General features: G+C 44.2%; 1 protein-coding gene across 7 annotated transcripts in view; it reads right to left on the bottom strand.

Moving 5' to 3' along the window:
- The window catches only part of LOC117966810 (rho guanine nucleotide exchange factor 11-like), a 39,610-nt gene that overhangs the window by 5,202 nt on the left and 11,789 nt on the right, over window positions 1–22,619 (bottom strand). For 4 of the 7 annotated variants that reach the window (XM_059019475.1, XM_059019470.1, XM_059019472.1 and 1 more), the window contains 25 exons: window positions 21,999–22,103; window positions 20,752–20,850; window positions 20,003–20,045; window positions 19,148–19,244; window positions 18,830–18,952; window positions 17,989–18,012; window positions 16,903–17,038; window positions 16,532–16,643; window positions 15,850–15,879; window positions 15,078–15,107; window positions 14,575–14,710; window positions 13,198–13,395; window positions 12,886–12,933; window positions 11,796–11,950; window positions 10,268–10,408; window positions 9,436–9,512; window positions 7,964–8,089; window positions 6,415–6,532; window positions 5,581–5,759; window positions 4,918–4,993; window positions 3,840–4,010; window positions 3,134–3,215; window positions 2,877–2,957; window positions 2,264–2,326; window positions 1,049–1,224 (listed from right to left, as the gene is read on the bottom strand). In XM_059019475.1, the coding sequence (XP_058875458.1) occupies window positions 1,049–1,224; window positions 2,264–2,326; window positions 2,877–2,957; window positions 3,134–3,215; window positions 3,840–4,010; window positions 4,918–4,993; window positions 5,581–5,759; window positions 6,415–6,532; window positions 7,964–8,089; window positions 9,436–9,512; window positions 10,268–10,408; window positions 11,796–11,950; window positions 12,886–12,933; window positions 13,198–13,395; window positions 14,575–14,710; window positions 15,078–15,107; window positions 15,850–15,879; window positions 16,532–16,643; window positions 16,903–17,038; window positions 17,989–18,012; window positions 18,830–18,952; window positions 19,148–19,244; window positions 20,003–20,045; window positions 20,752–20,850; window positions 21,999–22,103 (2,626 nt within the window). Of the gene's footprint in view, window positions 1–1,048; window positions 1,225–2,261; window positions 2,327–2,876; window positions 2,958–3,133; window positions 3,216–3,839; window positions 4,011–4,917; window positions 4,994–5,580; window positions 5,760–6,414; window positions 6,533–7,963; window positions 8,090–9,435; window positions 9,513–10,267; window positions 10,409–11,795; window positions 11,951–12,885; window positions 12,934–13,197; window positions 13,396–14,574; window positions 14,711–15,077; window positions 15,108–15,849; window positions 15,880–16,531; window positions 16,644–16,902; window positions 17,039–17,988; window positions 18,013–18,829; window positions 18,953–19,147; window positions 19,245–20,002; window positions 20,046–20,751; window positions 20,851–21,998; window positions 22,104–22,619 lie in introns of all 7 variants that reach the window. The other 3 variants (XM_059019474.1, XM_059019476.1, XM_059019471.1) reach the window with 2 other exon arrangements.

Below are 22,619 nucleotides of genomic sequence, written 5' to 3'. Positions count from 1 at the left end.
TAGATATCTATCTATATACACACACAGATAGATATCTATCTATACACACACACACACAGATATCTATCTATACACACACACACAGATATCTATCTATATACACACAGACAGATATCTATCTATCTCTATATATAAACACACATACACACACAAATGGATATCTCTCTCTCTATATACAGACACACACACAGATATCTATCTGTCTATATCTATACACACACACACACACACACACACACACACACACAGACAGATAGATATCTATCTATCTATATATACACACACACACACACAGATAGATATCTATCTATATCTATATCTATATATACACACACACACACACACACACACACACACACACACAGACAGATAGATATCTATCTATCTATATACACACACACACACACACACACACACACACACACACACACACACACACACAGACAGATAGATATCTATCTATCTATCTATATACACACACACACACACACACACACACACAGACAGATAGATATCTATCTATCTATATACACACACACACACACACACACACACACACACACACACACACACACACACACACACAGACAGATAGATATCTATCTATCTATATACACACACACACACACACACACACACACACACAGACAGATAGATAGATAGATAGCTGTCTATCTATATATAAAAACCACATAATTTAGACATTTTATTTAACATCATGTGAATCAAAGAAACTACACAATGATATCCCAGAAAAAAAGAGAGTCCACCGGAAGCCACACACAGCAGCACAGCAAAACTTCATGTTAGATTTCAAAACGTCAAACTTGAGAGGAGAGCTTTGAAAACAGACTTTTAAAAGTTCCGAATGTAAAAAAAAAAAAGGAAGCTGTTGTCAGGATGTTATGAATGAATGAATGAGGTGATCTGGAGTTATTTATCAGCCGCAGCGCCCCGCGGGGGGGTTGGGGGGGTGGATCGCGTGGTTTGTTGTTTGCAGACTCTGCAGTAATCGCTCCCGTCACGCTGTCTCACGTGAGAGACTCACCGTCCTGCAGAGCAGCGTCTGCAATCCCTCCCGTGAAGCTGGGGGGCGGGGCTTCCGTGACGTCATCGATACCGCCCGCCGATTGGTCAGCTGGAGGCGTGGGAGTGGTCACCTCGTCGGTGTCCTCAGCGGTCTCGGTTTCCATGGAAACAGAAGGCTCGACCAGGGATTCTTCCAATAATAATAATAATAATAATAATAATAATAATAATAATAATAATAATAATGACTACAATTTTTTTTTCTTTTTGTAAAATGATTTATGAATATGACCCTCGCGGGACCAGTCTGAAGGAGTAACGTGGAAATGTGTTAAATGTTATTTTTTATTTTTTTTATTAAAAGTTGTCTTGCTCTCACGTATATTTATTATTCAGCTCGACAAAAATAATTCAGCTCTGAAAGAGATAAACATTGCCATTCAGTTTAGAGCATTTTTACCAACCCTAATCCCTGACCCATAATCCCAAACCCATAATCTCAAACCCCTAACCCCCTAATTCCTAACCCCTAATTCCTAACCCCTAATCCCAAACCCATAATCCCTAATCCCAAACCCCTAACCCCCTAATCCCTAACCCCTAATCCCAAACCCATAATCCCTAATCCCAAACCCATAATCTCAAACCCCTAACCCCTAACCCCCTAATCCCTAACCCATAATCCCAAACCCCTAACCCATAATCCCTAATCCCAAACCCATAATCCCTAATCCCAAACCCATAATCCCTAATCCCTAATCCCAAACCCATAATACCTAATCCCTAACCCATAGTGTGAAGTAGTGGTTAGGGCTCTGGACTCTTGACCGGAGGGTCGTGGGTTCAATCCCAGGTGGGGGACACTGCTGCTGTACCCTTGAGCAAGGTACTTTACCTAGATTGCTCCAGTAAAAACCCAACTGTATAAATGGGTAATTGTATGTAAAAAAAATAATGTGATATCTTGTAAATCGCCCTGGATAAGGGCGTCTGCTAAGAAAGAAATAACCATAATAATAATAATAATCACAATCACACACAGTGTTATAAACGCACGGAACACCCGACCAGCTGAAGAAGTTTCTGAAACACTGGGATTAAAAAAAAGACTCGATTCTGTGCTTTTAAATGGGGTTTCCCTCCCCTCCAGTAAGAGAGGATGGTGCGCTGACAAGGCACGAGAGCCCGGATGTTCTCAATCCTTTTTTTTTTTTTTAGTCTTCTGTTCTTACCCGAGTTGTAGTCCTCGCTTCCCGTTGTCCCCGAAGACTCGGGTTCCAGATCTAAACTGGACGAGCTGGAAAAGAAACCGTTTCATGAGATTGAAATCCAGCGGCCTGGCCTGTACGTGTTATTGTGTTCTCATCGTAAGTCAGACGCTTTCCTAGTTTAGGATTGGGCAGGGCAGCGTTTGGGTGAATGGAAAGTGAATTCAGAGAGAGAGAGAGAGAGAGAGAGAGAGAGAGAGGGGGGGAGAGAGAGAGAGAGAGAGAGAGAGAGAGAGAGAGAGAGAATATGAGAGCATGAGAGAGAGAGAGAGAGAGAGAGAGGGAATATGAGAGCATGAGAGAGAGAGAGGGGGGGAGACGGGGAGAGAGGAGAGAGAGACGGGGAGAGAGAGAGACAGAGAGAGAGAGAGAGGGGGAGAGAGAGAGAGAGAGAGAGAGGGAATATGAGAGCATGAGAGAGAGAGAGGGGGGAGAGAGAGAGAGGGGGAGAGACGGGGAGAGAGGAGAGAGAGACAGAGAGAGAGAGGGGGGAGAGAGAGAGACAGAGAGAGAGAATCGCAAAGAGAAATTTCGCAAACACAAGGAACACAGACCCGAAAACCGGAAGCGAGAACTCACGTTACAGCAGCTGGCCTGTGATTGGCTGGAGCTTGTGACTGAGTGGCCAATGAGACGGCTTCTTCCAGCAAGTCCTTCCAACTAAAAAATAAAAAGAAAAAAGGAGGAGGAGATGGCTGTGAGCTACACTGTAGACAGAGAGAGAGACAGCGAGAAAGAGAGAGAGGGGAGAGAGAGAGACAGAGAGAGAGAGAGACAGACAGACAGACAGCGTCAGCGAGAGAGAGAGAGAGAGAGACAGATCGCTTGTGACTCACGTGTTTTTCTCTGATGAAGTTCCAGCCACCAGTTCATAGATCTGCCTTTCTGACGTGCTGATTATAAATAAAGCCTTTTTGTCTGAGAATCAGAAAGGACAGGAGTTTAGCGAGCGAGCGCACACACACGCTCGCGCACACAGACACACGCACACACTAAAGCTGCAACAATTAATCCAGCAGAAAAAGACAGTTCAAATTCCCTTTTGCGAAACAGAGCAGGCAAACCAACAAGGACATGTAGAACACTAGACTATTCAAAAACACACACAAAAAAAAAAAAGACAGTAAAAAGTATGTATGCGGCCGTGCCTTTACCAGGGGAGACCCTCGGGGACCCCTGCGCTCCCCTGACTGTGTGACTCCCCCCCCTGCACACCACGCGGCCGTGCCTTTACCAGGGGAGACCCTCGGGGACCCCTGCGCTCCCCTGACTCTGTGACTCCCCCCCTGCACACCATGCGGCCGTGCCTTTACCAGGGGAGACCCTCGGGGACCCCTGCGCTCCCCTGACTGTGTGACTCCCCCCTGCACACCACGCGGCCGTGCCTTTACCAGGGGAGACCCTCGGGGACCCCTGCGCTCCCCTGACTGTGTGACTCCCCCCCTGCACACCACACGGCCGTGCCTTTAGCAGGGGAGACCCTCAGGGGGGTCCCAAGAACTCTTTCCGAGACTGAAACAAACAGACCGCTGTTCCTCTTACCAGTAGCTACCGATCGGACTAGCACTGAATCCAGCCGGACGATGGGACTGAAGAACATTTTGAGGTCCGAGCCGCCTCCTCCCAGAGTCTTGGTGGGACATCGCAGGACCAGTCGGTCATCCACTCGCTGCAGCAGGACCAGCAGATCTTCCAACAGGAGGGCCTGGAGCTCTGAAACACAGACACCGTTCCGCGGTCGGCACACGGTCAAATTGCCAGACGGAAGTCAAACATATTTTTAAATGTTTTTTTTTTTTTTTTAAGCGATTCGACTCCTTTATTGAGTAAACGAAAGTTTTGCATCACCCTAGAGTTCTAGGATTGAGAAATAATAATTATTTATTTTTTTTAAAACCTATAGGAACATCATTTTGATCTTTAAGTTAACATCGTGTAAATCAAAGAAACTACAAAATGATATTGCATGAAAGTCTATACCGGAAGCCATAATAGTAGCACAGCAGTATTTCATGTTAGATTTCAGACAGACAGACAAGCAGACACAGACAGACAGACACACAGACAGACAGGCAGACACAGACAGACAGACACGCAGACAGAGACAGACAGACACACAGACAGAGACACAGATAGACAGACACACAGGCAGACAGGCAGACAGACAGACACACACGCAGACAGACAGGCAGACAGACAGACACACAGACAGACAGATAGAGAGACAGACACACACGCAGACACACAGACACACAGACAGACAGACAGACAGACAGACAGACAGGCAGACAGACAGACAGACAGGCAGACAGACAGACAGACAGACAGACAGGCAGACAGACAGGCAGACAGATAGATAGACAGACAGACAGACAGATAGATAGAGACAGACAGACAGATAGGTAGATAGACAGACAGACAGACAGACAGACAGACAGACAGACAAATAGATAGATAGATAGATAGATAGAGACAGACAGACAGATAGATAGATAGACAGACAGACAGACAGATAGAGAGACAGACAGACAGACAGAGACACAGGCAGACAGAGACGCAGGCAGACAGAGACGCAGGCAGACAGAGACGCAGGCAGACAGAGACGCAGGCAGACACATACCGATGGTCTTGTCTTTGCTGACCCTCCACGTCAGCGGCCCCTCGTGGATCATTCGTTTTGTGGTCAGGTCGAGGTTCTGGATTGAAAGAAAGTCTCGTCCAGTCAAAATCACCCTGAACTATCACAACATTAAAACAACGCTGCATTTACAAAGACACTGAAAAAGAAAGAAACTTCACAAACTCAAAAACGACAAAAACGTTTCCACTAGACGTCCGACGTCTTTCAAGAGACGCTGCCCAGAGCACCACCACATTAATACAGCAAATTCATACAAACATTCAGAGCTGTTTGTGTGTGGTGTCACTTCCAAACACACAGAGAGAGAGAGAGAGAGAGAGAGAGAGAGAGAGAGAGAGAGAGAGAGAGAGAGAGAGAGAGAGAGAGAGAGGAAACACAGTGAGAGACACACACAGAGAGGAAAGAAAGACAGAGAAAAAGAGAGGAGAGAGCGAGAGAATATGTGTGTGAGAGAGACAATGAGAGAGGAGAGAGAAAAGAAAGAGACAGACAGAGGAGAGAGGAGAGAGAGAGACACCCAGGAAACACAGCGAGACACACAGAGGAGAGAAAGAAAGAAAGACACAGTAAGAAACACACAGACAGAGACTCAGAGAGACAAGAGAAAGACAGAGAGAGAGAGAGAGAGACAGGCAGACAGACCTTGAACTGCGCTGCGACGGGATTGGTCGTCCTCTCCAGGGGCGTGAGGTCCAGCTTGCGCTGGTATTGGTCGAGCCTGTGTCTGTTCTCAGTCTCCTTGACCGCCTGGTTGACCACCTTTAGGATCCCGCGGCAGCAGTGCTGAGCGCGCTTCAGCAGAGGAAGATCCGGGTTCAAACCTGACACACAGGAGAGATCAATTACTCACACGCTGCGCTACAGCCGCGCTGCACTGCTCACAACAAACAGAGTCCAGTGAAAGCTGCTGAATAATGTTCCCTTGTTAACATATTGAATTCCACCCCCTCTATATAGAATGAACTCCCTCAGCTTCATAGAGTCCAATGAAAGCTGCTGAATAATGTTCCCTTGTTAACATATTGAATTCCACCCCCTCTATATAGAATGAACTCCCTCAGCTTCATAGAGTCCAATGAAAGCTGCTGAATAATGTTCCCTTGTTAACATATTGAATTCCACACCCAGCGCTTTGTAGTTTTCCCCCATTTATACAGTTGGGTTTTTACTGGAGCAATCTAGGTAAAGTACCTTGCTCAAGGGTACAGCAGCAGTGTCCCCCCACCTGGGATTGAACCCACGACCCTCCGGTCAAGAGTCCAGAGCCCTAACCGCTACTCCACACTGCTGCCCTGCTCCGTTAGCTTTCATAATGCTTTGCGATACTAAAACAATGTTAAAAAATATATATATTTGGCTTCCAACAAACAAGCAAATGAAATCAACCTGATCTGTGACATTTTTAAAAGGAAGAGAGAGCAGCGGCGATTAGCAACGCAGCAGAGCGACAGAGAAGAATAACGAGAACAAACTCACTGTCCGTGTATTTGATGATGTTCCCCAGCAGCAACGGGTACTTGGTCAGCCGCTGCATTTCAGAGACCAGCAGATCTTTCAGCTGTAATCGCCGGCACTGCGGGTTAGCTTCACACTCCTGCCAAGACAAAACAAAAACAAAAATAACAGTCAATTAAAAAACAAAACAAAAAAAAAAACACAGGACCAGAACCAACTTCACATTTCAAACACTTTGCGCATCTTACAAATACGTTGGTTTCAGTTGCCGTCGTTATTTATTATATATTTTTACAGCGTCGTTCCTTCGAAGGAATTGAAAATTGAAAAAAACAGGAAAAAAAAATTAAATAAATCGACCCAGACCGAATATAACTGTATTCAACTCTGTGTGTGAGTCTCTCTCTCTCACCTGTATTAGCTGCTGTGTGAATGCTGCTCCCTCTCTCTCTCCTGTATTAGCTGCTGTGTGAATGCTGCTCTCTCTCTCCTGTATTAGCTGCTGTGTGAATGCTGCTCTCTCTCTCCTGTATTAGCTGCTGTGTGAATGCTGCTCTCTCTCTCCTGTATTAGCTGCTGTGTGAATGCTGCTCTCTCTCTCCTGTATTAGCTGCTGTGTGAATGCTGCTCTCTCTCTCCTGTATTAGCTGCTGTGTGAATGCTGCTCCCTCTCTCTCTCCTGTATTAGCTGCTGTGTGAATGCTGCTCTCTCTCTCCTGTATTAGCTGCTGTGTGAATGCTGCTCTCTCTCTCCTGTATTAGCTGCTGTGTGAATGCTGCTCTCTCTCTCCTGTATTAGCTGCTGTGTGAATGCTGCTCCCTCTCTCTCTCCTGTATTAGCTGCTGTGTGAATGCTGCTCCCTCTCTCTCCTGTATTAGCTGCTGTGTGAATGCTGCTCCCTCTCTCTCTCCTGTATTAGCTGCTGTGTGAATGCTGCTCTCTCTCTCCTGTATTAGCTGCTGTGTGAATGCTGATCTCTCTCTCTCTCTCCTGTATTAGCTGCTGTGTGAATGCTGCTCTCTCTCTCTCCTGTATTAGCTGCTGTGTGAATGCTGCTCTCTCTCACCTGTATTAGCTGCTGTGTGAATGCTGCTCTCTCTCTCCTGTATTAGCTGCTGTGTGAATGCTGCTCCCTCTCTCTCTCCTGTATTAGCTGCTGTGTGAATGCTGCTCTCTCTCTCCTGTATTACCTGCTGTGTGAATGCTGCTCCCTCTCTCTCCTCTATTAGCTGCTGTGTGAATGCTGCTCCCTCTCTCTCCTCTATTAGCTGCTGTGTGAATGCTGATCTCTCTCTCTCCTGTATTAGCTGCTGTGTGAATGCTGCTCTCTCTCTCTCTCCTGTATTAGCTGCTGTGTGAATGCTGCTCTCTCTCTCTCCTGTATTAGCTGCTGTGTGAATGCTGCTCTCTCTCTCCTGTATTAGCTGCTGTGTGAATGCTGCTCTCTCTCTCCTGTATTAGCTGCTGTGTGAATGCTGCTCTCTCTCTCTCCTGTATTAGCTGCTGTGTGAATGCTGCTCTCTCTCTCTCCTGTATTAGCTGCTGTGTGAATGCTGCTCTCTCTCTCACCTGTATTAGCTGCTGGAATCGCGGTTCTTTCCTCTGCTTGTTTTTGATCAGCTCCAGGGCCAGGGCTTGATGGCTGCAGAACTGAGACACGATCTCCTGGAAATCCTCTCCGGCCGAACCTTCAAACTGCGACACGGAAACACGGAAACAGCGACTATCAATTCGGAGGAGACCGCGCCTTCACACCATCACCCTCTATACAGAAAACCAACTCGTTCTGCTTCATAGAGTCCAATGAAAGCTGCTGAACAACGCTCCCTTGTTAACATAATGAATTCCACCCCCTCTATATAGAATGAACTCCCTCAGCTTCATAGAGTCCAATGAAACCCGCTGAATAATGTTCCCTTGTTAACATATTGAATTCCACACCCTCTATATAGAATGAACTCCCTCAGCTTCATAGGGTCCAATGAAAGCTGCTGAATAATGTCCCCTTGTTAACATATTGAATTCCACACCCTCTATATAGAATGAACTCCCTCAGCTTCATAGAGTCCAATGAAAGCTGCTGAATAATGTTCCCTTTTTAACATATTGAATTCCACCCCCTCTATATAGAATGAACTCCCTCAGCTTCATAGAGTCCAGTGAAAGCTGCTGAATAATGTTCCCTTGTTAACATATTGAATTCCACCCCCTCTATATAGAATGAACTCCCTCAGCTTCATAGAGTCCAATGAAAGCTGCTGAATAATGTTCCCTTGTTAACATATTGAATTCCACCCCCTCTATATAGAATGAACTCCCTCAGCTTCAGAGTCCAATGAAAGCTGCTGAATAATGTTCCCTTGTTAACATATTGAATTCCACCCCCTCTATATAGAATGAACTCCCTCAGCTTCATAGAGTCCAGTGAAAGCTGCTGAATAATGTTCCCTTGTTAACATATTGAATTCCACCCCCTCTATATAGAATGAACTCCCTCAGCTTCATAGAGTTCAATGAAAGCTGCTGAATAATGTTCCCTTGTTAACATATTGAATTCCACCCCCTCTATATAGAATGAACTCCCTCAGCTTCATAGAGTCCAATGAAAGCTGCTGAATAATGTTATGTTAACATATTGAATTCCACCCCCTCTATATAGAATGAACTCACTCAGCTTCACAGAGTCCAATGAAAGCTGCTGAATAATGTTCCCTTGTTAACATATTGAATTCCACCCCCTCTATATAGAATGAACTCCCTCAGCTTCATAGAGTCCAATGAAAGCTGCTGAATAATGTTCCCTTGTTAACATATTGAATTCCACAACCAGCGCTTTGCAGTTTCCCCCCATATACTTAAAGGTAAAACTGTACTGCCGTCATTGATTCCAGTATAGACTTTTACGCGATATCATTTTGCAGTTTCTTTTGATTACATGATGTTAAATAAAAGATCTAAAAATTATGTTCATGTCGTTTTTTCCACATGGACTTCACCATTACTGGGGAAAATGTTTTATAGTTTTAAATTTTTTTTTTTACCCTTGCAAGCATGATGTCGCCAATGGCGTTTACAAAAGATGAATCTCGGAGTCTCTTCATGGAATCACACAGGGAGGCTGTCAGGGAACAGAAACCAAAAACACACACACGTGAACAGCAAAAACTAACAGCATCTCCTCCCCCCCTGAACCCATCAAACACCCTCGTCCTGGTTTGAGGAACAGCCTACTTTTGCAATTTATTAAAAAAATTGCCTTCAATTTTCTCTTTGAAACCTCATTATTATTATTTATTTCTTAGCAGACGCCCTTATCCAGGGCGACTTACAATTGTTACAAGATGTCACATTATTTTTTACATACAATTATCCATTTATACAGTTGGGTTTTTACTGGAGCAATCTAGGTAAAGTACCTTGCTCAAGGGTACAGCAGCAGTGTCCCCCCACCTGGGATTGAACCCACGACCCTCCGGTCAAGAGTCCAGAGCCCTAACCGCTACTCCACACTGCTGCCCACATTGTCAGTCTGATTTTGTTAACCCAAAAAAAAAAAAAAAAAGTTACTGCATCAAATCACAAATGGGTGAAGTGTAGATAGCCACTGGAGTAGCACTTCCTTCCCTCCCTCCTAGTCCCTCAGCTCTAACCGTTAAGCCAGCGCCTCTCCCGATCCTTCAGCCACAGCCGCTGGAGCCTCATCAGAGCATGAAGAGAATTCACGAGCGAGAGCCGACTGACCTCAGTGTTTGAATATCCCTTCCTCCTTCCCATCCGTTTCCTCGGTTCTAACCGGGATCATGCTGTCCTTCCACCCCAGAATCTCGGATCACGCGAAACCGGATCCCCTCCGGGAAAGAACGATCGTCTTACCGTGAACTTCGATGACTGCCGGCAAGCTGGGGAATATGCAATTCAGCTCCTCCGAGTTTAAAACCGTTTTCATCTTCTGATAAAACACTTGGTCTAAAACCCGTAGCGTCCGAAGGTGCGACGACTCAGTCGTGAACAGTTCTGAAAAAAAATAAATAAAAAAAATAATGTTTAACAGGACGTTAAGAATATTATAAACGCTGCATCTGAAAGGTTTGAAAATTCGGGGCGACCGGGTTCTCAAAACTCAAAGGTTTTGCATCACCTAGAATTTTAGGACTGAGAAAAAAATATAAAAAACTACATGAAACATAAATTTAGATATTTAAGATCGTGTAAATCAAAAGAGAAGCTGCAAAATTATAAATATAAGGCTACACCGGAAGCCATAATAGTAGTACAGGAGTATTTCATGATGTCATATTCTTTAGATGGAAAACTACAGAGCCCTGGGTGTGGAATTCAATATGTTAACAAGGGAACATTATTCAGCAGCTTTCATTGGACTCTATGAAGCTGAGGGAGTTCATTCTATATAGAGGGGGTGGAATTCAATATGTTAACAAGGGAACATTATTCAGCAGCTTTCATTCCACTCTATGAAGCTGAGGGAGTTCATTCTATATAGAGGGGGTGGAATTCAATATGTTAACAAGGGAACATTATTCAGCAGCTTTCATTGGACTCTATGAAGCTGAGGGAGTTCATTCTATATAGAGGGGGTGGAATTCAATATGTTAACAAGGGAACATTATTCAGCAGCTTTCATTGGACTCTATGAAGCACAACGAGTTCATTCTATAGGGTGTTGATGCAACACTTTTGGCCAGAGCTGTAGCTGGTGATGCATTATGGGTCGTATTTTACAACAGCCCAAAACGCAGGGAATGCAAGAGCTACTGGAACAATTTTTTTTAATTTTTTTTTTTTAATTAACAACAAACTTAAACAAAAACAAAAGGACGAGGCTTATCAAGTTGTTTTTTTTTTTTAACTGCATTGGGCACTTTGAACCATTTTGTTAATCGTAAACATTATCCACACAGCTTTAAAACACTCAGGAACAAACACAGATAACGCCTGTCACTGCGATTGCCTACATCAACCTCTTAATGTGCGTCAAAGTTTATTTTTAGCAGCGCTGTGGTTTCACAGCAACGCTCTTGGCGTTCACAAAAGACATTTCAATAGCACTGTTGAAATTTACACCTTCTTGAAAAACCTAAAAAAGTGAAAATCAGGCAGCGATCTCAATACTCAAAATTAAGGGCAGCAGTGTGGAGTAGCGGTTAGGGCTCTGGACTCCTGACCGAAGGGTCGTGGGTTCAATCCCAGGTGGGGGACACTGCTGCTGTACCCTTGAGCAAGGTACTTTACCTAGATTGCTCCAGTAAAAACCCAACTGTATAAATGGGTAATTGTATGTAAAAAATAATGTGATATCTTGTAACAATTGTATGTCGCCCTGGATAAGGGCGTCTGCTAAGAAATAAATAATAATAATAATAATAATAATAATAATAGCTACCGTAAATGACGGCCTGTCTCTCAATCTCCCTGGGCTCAAGCGTTGACAGGAGGTCCCGCCCCACCGTCTCCTGCCAGTTCTGAGATTCGGGGTCGTCCTCCGACAGATTGGGGAGCAGATTTTCGGGGTACATAGAATTTGGGGAGTCCATACTTCTAAAAGCAGAGAAAATTAAAAAGTTAGAATCACTGGTTTGACAAATAGGAGACAGCGCCTGAGACTTTTTAAAAGCTGTTTGAGACGCCTGATTAAAGCAGAGAGCGGTCTCACATTTTCACACACGGAGCGCCTGTTGTTTCTATATCCCTGATTACTGAGCGGAGATTGAAATTCTCACCCCCGGAGGTGTTTTCATGCAGACGGGTATATAAAGGATATAGATGACACATCTGGAGGTGTGCGGAGACGTTTCCACACGGGTGTAGAGCTAGAATTTCTGCTCGCTCCGATACACATTACTGAAACGCTCAATAGCTTTTTCTCACAGGACAAATGAAGAACTGAAAATGATCAAGCTGAGCTAACGAGCGACCCCTGGTGTAATTGTGGGCAGCAGTGTGGAGTAGCGGTCAGGGCTCTGGACTCTTGACCGGAGGGTTGTGGGTTCAATCCCAGGTGGGGGGACACTGCTGCTGTACCCTTGAGCAAGGTACTTTACCTAGATTGCTCCAGTAAAAACCCAACTGTATAAATGGGGAATTGTATGTAAAAATAATGCGATATCTTGTAACAATTGTAAGTCACCCTGGATAAGGGCGTCTGCTAAGAAATAAATAATAATAATAATAATAACAACTGTACAGAAACGCATCATTACAAGACGCCTGAATACATATTTTAATAAACTAATAGAGATATATATATATATATATATATATTTGACATGTTTGTATTTGTCGGCTCATCTGTGACTGGTTTTGTACGGTTTTGAATTTCTGTCGTTACTTTATCTGCACAGCGCTTCCACGTGATTTGTCACGAAAGGCGCTATAAAACACAGATCGATCGATGAATAGGATGACAGGTGCTATATAACCAATAGATTGATTGATTGATACACAGACACAGACCTCCGTGTCTATTCTCTCACCTGCGTCGAGATTTTGGCGTGTAAGGTGGGGTAGCGTTTTCCATAGACCTGCAAAAAAAAAAAAAAAAATCATATCGATCGACCCAAAACTGATCTCCGCCCTGCCTCTTAGCTCCTTGATGGTTTCAAAAAGGGATCTGGCATCATTTCAGCTTTGAACTCGAAATCGACAATGAAAAAAATAAAAAAAACTGCTGTCAAAATAATTCTGATTCCTGCAGCATCACTGTAACCCACTGAAATTAAAACAGCCTTGTAATCGTCACTGCAAGGTCTGGAACCTGTGCCTGACCCGGGTCTGTGCGTCCTCACCTGGCTGAGAGGCTGGAGGCGGAGGAGGAAGCTGATTGGTGCAGCCGGGGCCCCTCCCCCTCCCTCTCCCTCTCCTCTGCTGCGTCCTCCATGTCGACGTCGCTGCGGGACCGAGGCACCGCCTCCACGCGGGGCTTTCGGCGCTCGCCCTGGGTCTTCAGAGACTCGGAGCGAGCCAGCTTCACTGAGCCAGGAGCCCTGAGGAGCACAACGTGTTAAACAAGCCACCCCTCCCTCCGCACAATCTACACACCTCTCTGTGCTTTACAATGCTTCCCTATGCTCTACCAGACCCCTCTGTGCTTTACAATGCTTCCCTATGCTTTACCAGACCTCTCTGTGCTTTACAATGCTTCCCTATGCTTTACCACACCTCTCTGTGCTTTACAATGCTTCCCTATGCTTTACCACACCTCTCTGTGCTTTACAATGCTTCCCTATGCTCTACCAGACCCCTCTGTGCTTTACAATGCTTCCCTATGCTTTACCAGACCTCTCTGTGCTTTACAATGCTTCCCTATGCTTTACCAGACCTCTCTGTGCTTTACAATGCTTCCCTATGCTTTACCACACCTCTCTGTGCTTTACAATGCTTCCCTATGCTCTACCAGACCCCTCTGTGCTTTACAATGCTTCCCTATGCTTTACCAGACCTCTCTGTGCTTTACAATGCTTCCCTATGCTTTACCAGACCTCTCTGTGCTTTACAATGCTTCCCTATGCTTTACCAGACCTCTCTGTGCTTTACAATGCTTCCCTATGCTTTACCACACCTCTCTGTGCTTTACAATGCTTCCCTATGCTTTACCACACCTCTCTGTGCTTTACAATGCTTCCCTATGCTTTACCACACCTCTCTGTGCTTTACAATGCTTCCCTATGCTTTACCACACCTCTCTGTGCTTTACAATGTTTCCCTATGCTTTACCACACCTCTCTGTGCTTTACAATGCTTCCCTATACTTTACCAGACCTCTCTGTGCTTTACAATGCTTCCCTATGCTTTACCAGACCTCTCTGTGCTTTACAATGCTTCCCTATGCTTTACCAGACCTCTCTGTGCTTTACAATGCTTCCCTATGCTTTACCAGACCTCTCTGTGCTTTACAATGCTTCCCTATGCTTTACCACACCTCTCTGTGCTTTACAATGCTTCCCTATGCTTTACCACACCTCTCTGTGCTTTACAATGCTTCCTTATGCTTTACCAGACCTCTCTGTGCTTTACAATGCTTCCCTATGCTTTACCACACCTCTCTGTGCTTTACAATGCTTCCCTATGCTTTACCAGACCTCTCTGTGCTTTACAATGCTTCCCTATGCTTTCCCAGACCTCTCTGTGTTTTACAGTGGATTCAATGCTGTCGTATCCCCTACCTGTCACTCTCCAGCAAGTGTTCAGTCAGGCTCCCAGTGGACAGACGTTGGGCGTTCAGGTCAGGCGAGTCGGGTGAGTCGTACTGGTGGGTGTTTTCAAACTGCAGAATCATATTTCGAACACTCCCAGGCAGAACTACACAGAATTAACACACAAAAAAAAAAAAAAAAATCCACATAAATAAATATATATATATATATAGTTTCGAAATCTCATATTGTTGTCAGTTTTTCCGTTAAGTATCTGGGGAAAAACCACAAAGCGCTGGCGTGCAACTCGTTCTGCTGAATTAACATTAGCCAGAGAGCTGTGGCGTTTGAGTTCGAGCAACACTCCGAGTCCAGAGAAAAAAGCCGCTACGCAAAAAGAGGGTGATCGCTGTGAAACGGAAACGCCAGACGGCTGGAGAGAGGAGCAGGAGCAAATTAAAAAAAAGAAAGAAATCTTAAGAAAAAAAAAAATCCCCAAAAAAAAAAATCATGTTTTTTTAAAATAAAGTTACCTTCTGTGGGGGATGATGAAGCATGAATTTCTGAAAAAAAAAAATTAAGGATTTAAAAAAATAATAATTATAGATAGATAAATAAATAAATAAAAGACTCAAGAAAGTATAATTTGAGGGACAGGCTTTTATTAATTCTGCAAACGCTGCCCAGCCCTTCAGAGACTTTTACAACTCCTCGCTATAACAAAACCGAAGCCTAAAAATGATCCATTTCTTGGCGTTTTTCTCCTCCACACAAGTGATGAGAAAGTGATTCGATTTTCTACGTGTTGAGTTTCACAGCCGGTGTGAAATTTCACTGCTCTGCTTACAGGAACACAGCGTCTAACTGGACTCAAAACAGGACGCTGGGAATTATATACAGATAGATATGTTATAAATAAATATGCCTGTGATTTTACGCTTTCTAAAAAAGGCTGAAAATTTCTAGAATGGAGCATACTGATTTAGAATCTATCAAAATGACCTTAATGAATAAACGAAGGGTGTGTTCTGATGTTTTCTGTAAGAAAATAGATTTGATACTTGGAGTTAAGGAAACTGAAACTGACGAGCCCCGACTGCTCCACTCTGAGATGTTAACGCTGGAAAAAAACGTGTCTGGGGTTTGCTAATTTGACACAGATCCCTATTGAAGACATCAGCTCTGAAGCGATTCCTTAAAAATACTACCCACCAAAATAAAATTCAATGAAAAATGACACAAAGAAATAAATAATAATAATAATAATAATAATAATAATAATAATAATAATAATAATACATTTACCTTCCGCTGGTGATAAAGGAAGATGAAATGCTGAAAAAGTGGAAATAACGATGTAAATAAATACAATTTTAAAAAAATGTATGAAATGAAATTAAAAAGAAAATAAGGAAACACAAAAATCTAATACGTGTAGAAACCTCCTCGTTCCTCTCTGTTAGTATATTACCAAACACACTTCATTTCAAACTGATGTGAATTCGTTTCTGTTTCCTGAACAAAACTATTATTATTATTATTATTAATTAGATTAGTCATTTAGCAGACGCTTTTCTCCAAAGCGACTTGCAGAGACTAGGGGGGTGAACTCTGCATCATCAACAACTGCTGCTGCTGCTGCAGAGTCACTTCTAATAGGAGCTCGTTTGTTTGACGTCTCGTCCGAAGGACGGAGCACAAGGAGGTTCAGTGACTTGCTCAGGGTCACACACACACACAGGGAGTCAGTGGCTGCTGCAGAGTCACTTCCAATAGGAGCTTGTTTGTTTGACGTCTCATCCTGAAGGACGGAGCACAAGGAGGTTCAGTGTCTTGCTCAGGGTCACACACACACAGGGAGTCAGTGGCTGAGCTGGGTGATTTTGAACCTCCTGGTATCAAGACCCCTTTTCTTTTAACCGCTGGAGCAGCCAGCCCCCTGACCTCCTGATAAAGGACCGAGGAGGTCACAGGGCTGAGTTCTTACTGGACTGGGAGGAGGCCCCCTTGGGCTTGGCGATGTATTTCAGGATGGGGTTGCGTTTCCGGTCTTCCCCGCTGTCTCTCTCTTTCTCCTTGTCTTTCTTTGCAGAGCTGGGCTGTGAAAACAACGGAGAGACGGAGAAAGAAAATGCATTTTTTCAGTGAACCTTTTTATTACACGATGTCAAATAAAATATCTAAATTAAGTTCATTAAGTTTGTTTTAAAAATCAGGTTTCAATCCAAAATTTCTAGGCGACGCAAATCTTTTGGTCTCCTGAAACCACGTCCCAAGCCACACCCCGCGACTCCCCTCGGGTGTAGTCGTTCTGGGGGGGGGGGGGGGGGGGGGAGGAAGGCAGGAGTGCAGTCTTACCTTCTTGGTTTTTGGGAAGAACGGCAGCCACTTCTCTCTCTCCTGTGGCTTCTCCAGCAGGTTGAAGGCCCTGGAGTCTCGCAGCTTGATCCCCGAGTACCTCAAATACAGCAGCACGGCCGCGGCCATGGGGGAGCTGAGAGCGGGAGACAGAAACAGCGGTCAGGCCAGGGGGAGGGGCCAGAGGAGAGGGGCGGGGTCAGTGAAGGGACGAGGGGAGGAACCAGAGGAGAGGGAGGGGTCAGTGGAGGGCCAAAGGGAGGAGCCAAGGGGAGGGGAGGGGCCAGGGCAGAGGGAGGGAGGGGCTTCTACTCCTGTTTTCTAGCACAGTTTGGTTTGTATGGTACTGAATATAAAACAGGACTTTATATATATATTTTTTGCATAAATGTAGCATTTTAGAGGATTCTAGTGTTCTGTGTGCGGATCTACCACATGTTTCCAATTCATTATCTCTCTCTATCTGTCTGTCTGTCTGTCTGTATCTGTCTGTCTGTCTGTATCTGTCTGTCTGTCTGTATCTGTCTGTCTATCTGTCTGTCTGTATCTGTCCGTGTCTGTATCTGTCTGTCTGTATCTGTCTGTCTATCTGTCTGTCTGTCTGTATCTGTCTGTCTGTCTGTATCTGTCTGTCTGTCTGTATCTATCTGTCTCTGTCTGTCTGTCTGTCTGTATCTGTCTGTATCTGTCTGTCTGTCTGTCTGTCTGTATCTGTCTGTCTGTCTGTATCTGTCTCTGTCTGTCTGTATCTGTCTGTCTGTCTGTATCTGTCTGTCTGTCTGTCTGTATCTGTCTGTCTGTATCTGTCTGTCTGTATCTGTCTGTCTGTCTGTATCTGTCTGTATCTGTCTGTCTGTCTGTGTCTGTATCTGTCTGTCTGTCTGTATCTGTCTCTGTCTGTCTGTCTGTCTGTCTGTATCTGTCTGTCTGTATCTGTCTGTCTGTATCTGTCTGTCTGTATCTGTCTGTCTGTATCTGTCTGTCTGTCTGTATCTATCTGTCTGTCTGTATCTGTCTGTATCTGTCTGTCTGTCTAAAGATGTTTTATTAAAACCACAGAGTTAATATTAAAAATAACTTATTTACCTTCTATCCTCCTCATGTTTCGACCTGAAAAGAAAAAAAAAAAAAAACACAGCAAGAGACTCCGTGTTAAAAGCGGTTGTGAATACGAGCAGCGCGATCGCTCCGTGGAAAACGCACACAACGAGGAAACGTGAACGACGAAGCTCGGGAAGGAGCGAAACTCAACTGCAGGTCGACCGATTACACACTACAAAATCACAATTACAAATTACAGCTGCGCTGGTGTGACGTGCTTCAACTGCAAAACACAACGACAACGTCGCTGCAATTAAATCACACGGTCACAACAACTCTGACGGAGCCCAGGTCTGTCAGAAAGGAGGACCGGACACTTACAGGACCTCTGACGGAGCCCAGGTCTGTCTGAAAGGAGGACCGGACGCTTACAGGACCTCTGACGGAGCCCAGGTCTGTCTGAAAGGAGACCGGACGCTTACAGGACCTCTGACGGAGCCCAGGTCTGTCTGAAAGGAGACCGGACGCTTACAGGACCTCTGACGGAGCCCAGGTCCGTCTGAAAGGAGGACCGGACACTTACAGGACCTCTGACGGAGCCCAGGTCTGTCTGAAAGGAGGACCGGACACTTACAGGACCTCTGACGGAGCCCAGGACTGTCAGAAAGGAGGACCGGACACTTACAGGACCTCTGACGGAGCCCAGGTCTGTCAGAAAGGAGGACCAGACACTTCCAGAACCTCTGACTGAGCCCAGGTCCGTCAGAAAGGAGGACCGGACACTTACAGGACCTCTGACGGAGCCCAGGTCTGTCTGAAAGGAGGACCGGACACTTACAGGATCTCTCACAGAGCCCAGGTCTGTCAGAAAGGACACAGGACTTACAGTATCTCCCACAGCGCAGCGGCCTGCTTGTCCACAATCTGTCTCTCTCTGCTCGGGTCTCCGTCCAGCTGCTGCAGATCGCCTTCTCCAAACAAGCTGCCCAAACCCATCATCTGTTTGCTCCTGAGAGGGGGTTTCAAAAAGGGTGAGGAAAAAGCATTAGACTCTGAAGCTACCGTACTGAGGCTGGCTGGTTAACATTTAAATCAGATTTGACCAGAAAGTGCAGAATTGAAACCCAGTTGAAAAAGGGTTAAGTGGCTGTATTTAAGTTCAAAAAAGCCAGTCACAATGTGAGCTCATTAGGAGTCTGGTCACCTGTAGTCCTGAATTTGATCCTGGATTTCCGGGAGGACTAAGTGCTGGACGTCCGACAGCGGACCACGGATATCCTCTTGGCTTTGAATTCTGCTTTCTGAAAACACACAAAAAAAAAAAACACACAAATAAACCCTACGTGTGCGTAGTTAAAAAACTTCTACAGCACAAAGAAAAATAAAAAATACTGGGAGAATGATTCTACTTTCGAGTCACAATGAAAACAGCGGAATTTAAAATTAATTCGATTAAAAAAAAAGTAAATTGGAAGGGTAGATATTTTGTAAAAATAAATAAATAAGTTTACTATAAGTTTTTGGCAGTATAGTTTTTGTTTTTTTAATATATAAAGTGCTGATGATACATAAAGTTTAAATCAATATACAACTACAGCCTTTCCATCGCCTAGAATTTGAGGATTTTCGTGTTCGATGTTGAAATGTCAATTTCTTTTCAGTTTATTGCTCAGTATATAGGGGCAGCAGTGTGGAGTAGTGGTCAGGGCTCTGGACTCTTGACCGGAGGGTCGTGGGTTCAATCCCAGGTGGGGGGGACACTGCTGCTGTACTCTTGAGCAAGGTACTTTACCTAGATTGCTCCAGTAAAAACCCAACTGTATAAATGGGGAATTGTATGTGAAAATAATGTGATATCTTGTAACAATTGTAAGTCGCCCTGGATAAGGGCGTCTGCTAAGAAATAAATAATAATAATAATAATAATAATAATAATAATAATAATAATAATAATAATAATAATAATTATAATTGAATGATACAGGGTTGAAATTAGCATAAGCAGCTAGAACACACCGTTTAACAGCTAACTATAGTTCTGTATAAAAATGAATCTTACCTATTTCACTGTTAATATCTTCTGGGACGTGGATTTTTAGCGGCTGCAAATGAAGATAAAAAAAAAAGGAGAAACCAAAATCAAAAACTTTTTTTTTTCAATTTTAATAAAATCACGGATCCCTTTTATAAGAGATATACAAATTTCAATGCTGCAAATCCCTCAGCTGATGCGCTATCCTTGCACTATTGCACTGCTAACCTGTCACTGTAGATCTAACTCGCTGTGATCCTAACTTGTTGCCTCCTGGTTCATATTGTATTCTAGCAGTGTTATTATTATCAGCACTGTCTGTAAACCGCACTGTGTTTAAATATGAAGCTTGCATTGTAACCCTGTCTGTGCTGCCCTGTGACTCGGGTGCGAGTCGCCTCCTCTTTTCCCTCTGCACACTTTATCACTCTTCCTTAAATGCGCTTTACTTGCTCTTATCTGCCCCCTATTTTACTGCACTTAATCCTGTACTTTAGAGTACTGTAATCTGCCAAGTGTTTAATCTGTAGTATTTTGCATTTAATCATATCCTGATGTAACTATCACTGACACTTATCTGCTCCGTTATTGAATCGTATTTTGTCACACTTGTACTTGCTTGAACCAAAGTCATTGTATTTATCTTGATCTTAATTGTATTAATACTGTGATTCTTGAAATGTAATTTTGTTTACGACTGTAAGTCGCCCTGGATAAGGGCGTCTGCTAAGAAATAAATAACCAACGGTCCAGTGAAATGGACAGAATTTACTCACAGCGTCCTTCTCTAGAAAATGCGCAGAGATCTGCAACGCTAGCGAGCGAGCGTCCTTCTGACTGGAGCTGAGATAGGCTTCCACTGACAGATAGAACAACTGCAAACAAACACACAGAGCGAGCGATCGCAGGGCAATACCGTTCTGAAACAACGACTGGAAATGACAGCACGAGCAAAATCTTAAAAAAAAAAGAAAGAGCAGAAGGAAAGAGAACGACAACTGAGGCTAGAGTTTCTGCATCGCCACCCTTATAGGATTCTGCTTCGTAAAAAAGTCCAATGAAAGCTGCTGAATAATGTTCCCTTGTTAACATATTGAATTCCACCCCCTCTATATAGAATGAACTCCCTCAGCTTCATAGAGTCCAGTGAAAGCTGCTGAATAATGTTCCCTTGTTAACATATTGAATTCCACCCCCTCTATATAGAATGAACTCCCTCAGCTTCATAGAGTCCAATGAAAGCTGCTGAATAATGTTCCCTTGTTAACATATTGAATTCCACCCCCTCTATATAGAATGAACTCCCTCAGCTTCATAGAGTCCAATGAAAGCTGCTGAATAATGTTCCCTTGTTAACATATTGAATTCCACCCCCTCTATATAGAATGAACTCCCTCAGCTTCATAGAGTCCAATGAAAGCTGCTGAATAATGTTCCCTTGTTAACATATTGAATTCCACCCCCTCTATATAGAATGAACTCCCTCAGCTTCATAGAGTCCAATGAAAGCTGCTGAATAATGTTCCCTTGTTAACATATTGAATTCCACCCCCTCTATATAGAATGAACTCCCTCAGCTTCATAGAGTCCAATGAAAACTGCTGAATAATGTTCCCTTGTTAACATATTGAATTCCACACCCAGCACTTTGGAGTTTTCCCTCCTACATACTCAACAGAAAAACTGACAACTGAAAAATGGGACATTTTCAAAATCTAACATGAAATACTACTGGACTGCTATTATGGCTTCCGGTATAGACTTTTTTTGACGATATCATTTTGTAGTTTCTTTGAGTACATGATGTTAAATAAAAGATATAAACTATGTGCATATAGTTTTAGTCTTATTTTTCATTAATGGTCTCAAGAATCCTAAAATTCTAGGTGATGCAAAACTTTTGGCCAGAGCCGTAGGTCTCCTGAAAGCAGGTTTCAAGCCACTGTTCCAGGCAAACAGACAGAGAGACAGACAGAGAGACAGGCAGACAGAGAGACAGGCAGACAGAGAGACAGACACTCACCAGTGGGTTTGGGTCCAGCAGTTGGCTGAAGATGTATCTCATGAACACAGCCATGTGAGCTGGACGAGACTTCAGCCTGTCGATGTCTTGAAACGGGCCGTCCATCTGCGAGACAAATCACACAGGGACTCCATGTACAGTATCAGTCATGGTCACCACACTGCCCCCTCTCCCGCCTCCAACCCCCCCCCCCCCCCCTCCCGCCTCCAACCCCCCCCTCTCCCGCCTCCAACCCCCCCCTCTCCCGTCTCCAACCCCCCCCCTCTCCCCTTGCCTTTATAAGAATGTATTTATTTTTATTATTAAAATGAGTCATTTAGCAGACGCTTTTATCCAAAGCGACTTACAGAGACTAGGGGGGTGAACTCTGCATCATCAACAACTGCTGCTGCTGCTGCAGAGTCACTTCCAATAGGAGCTCGTTTGTTTGACGTCTCATCCTGAAGGACGGAGCACAAGGAGGTTCAGTGACTTGCTCAGGGTCACACACACACACAGGGAGTCAGTGGCTGCTGCAGAGTCACTTCCAATAGGAGCTCGTTTGTTTGACGTCTCATCCTGAAGGACGGAGCACAAGGAGGTTCAGTGACTTGCTCAGGGTCACACACACACACAGTGAGT

This window comes from Acipenser ruthenus, unplaced genomic scaffold (assembly GCF_902713425.1).
Source record: "Acipenser ruthenus unplaced genomic scaffold, fAciRut3.2 maternal haplotype, whole genome shotgun sequence".
Taxonomy (NCBI): domain Eukaryota; kingdom Metazoa; phylum Chordata; class Actinopteri; order Acipenseriformes; family Acipenseridae; genus Acipenser; species Acipenser ruthenus.
Note: the sequence above shows the minus strand (reverse complement) of the source record. Positions and strands in the feature narration are given on the sequence as shown.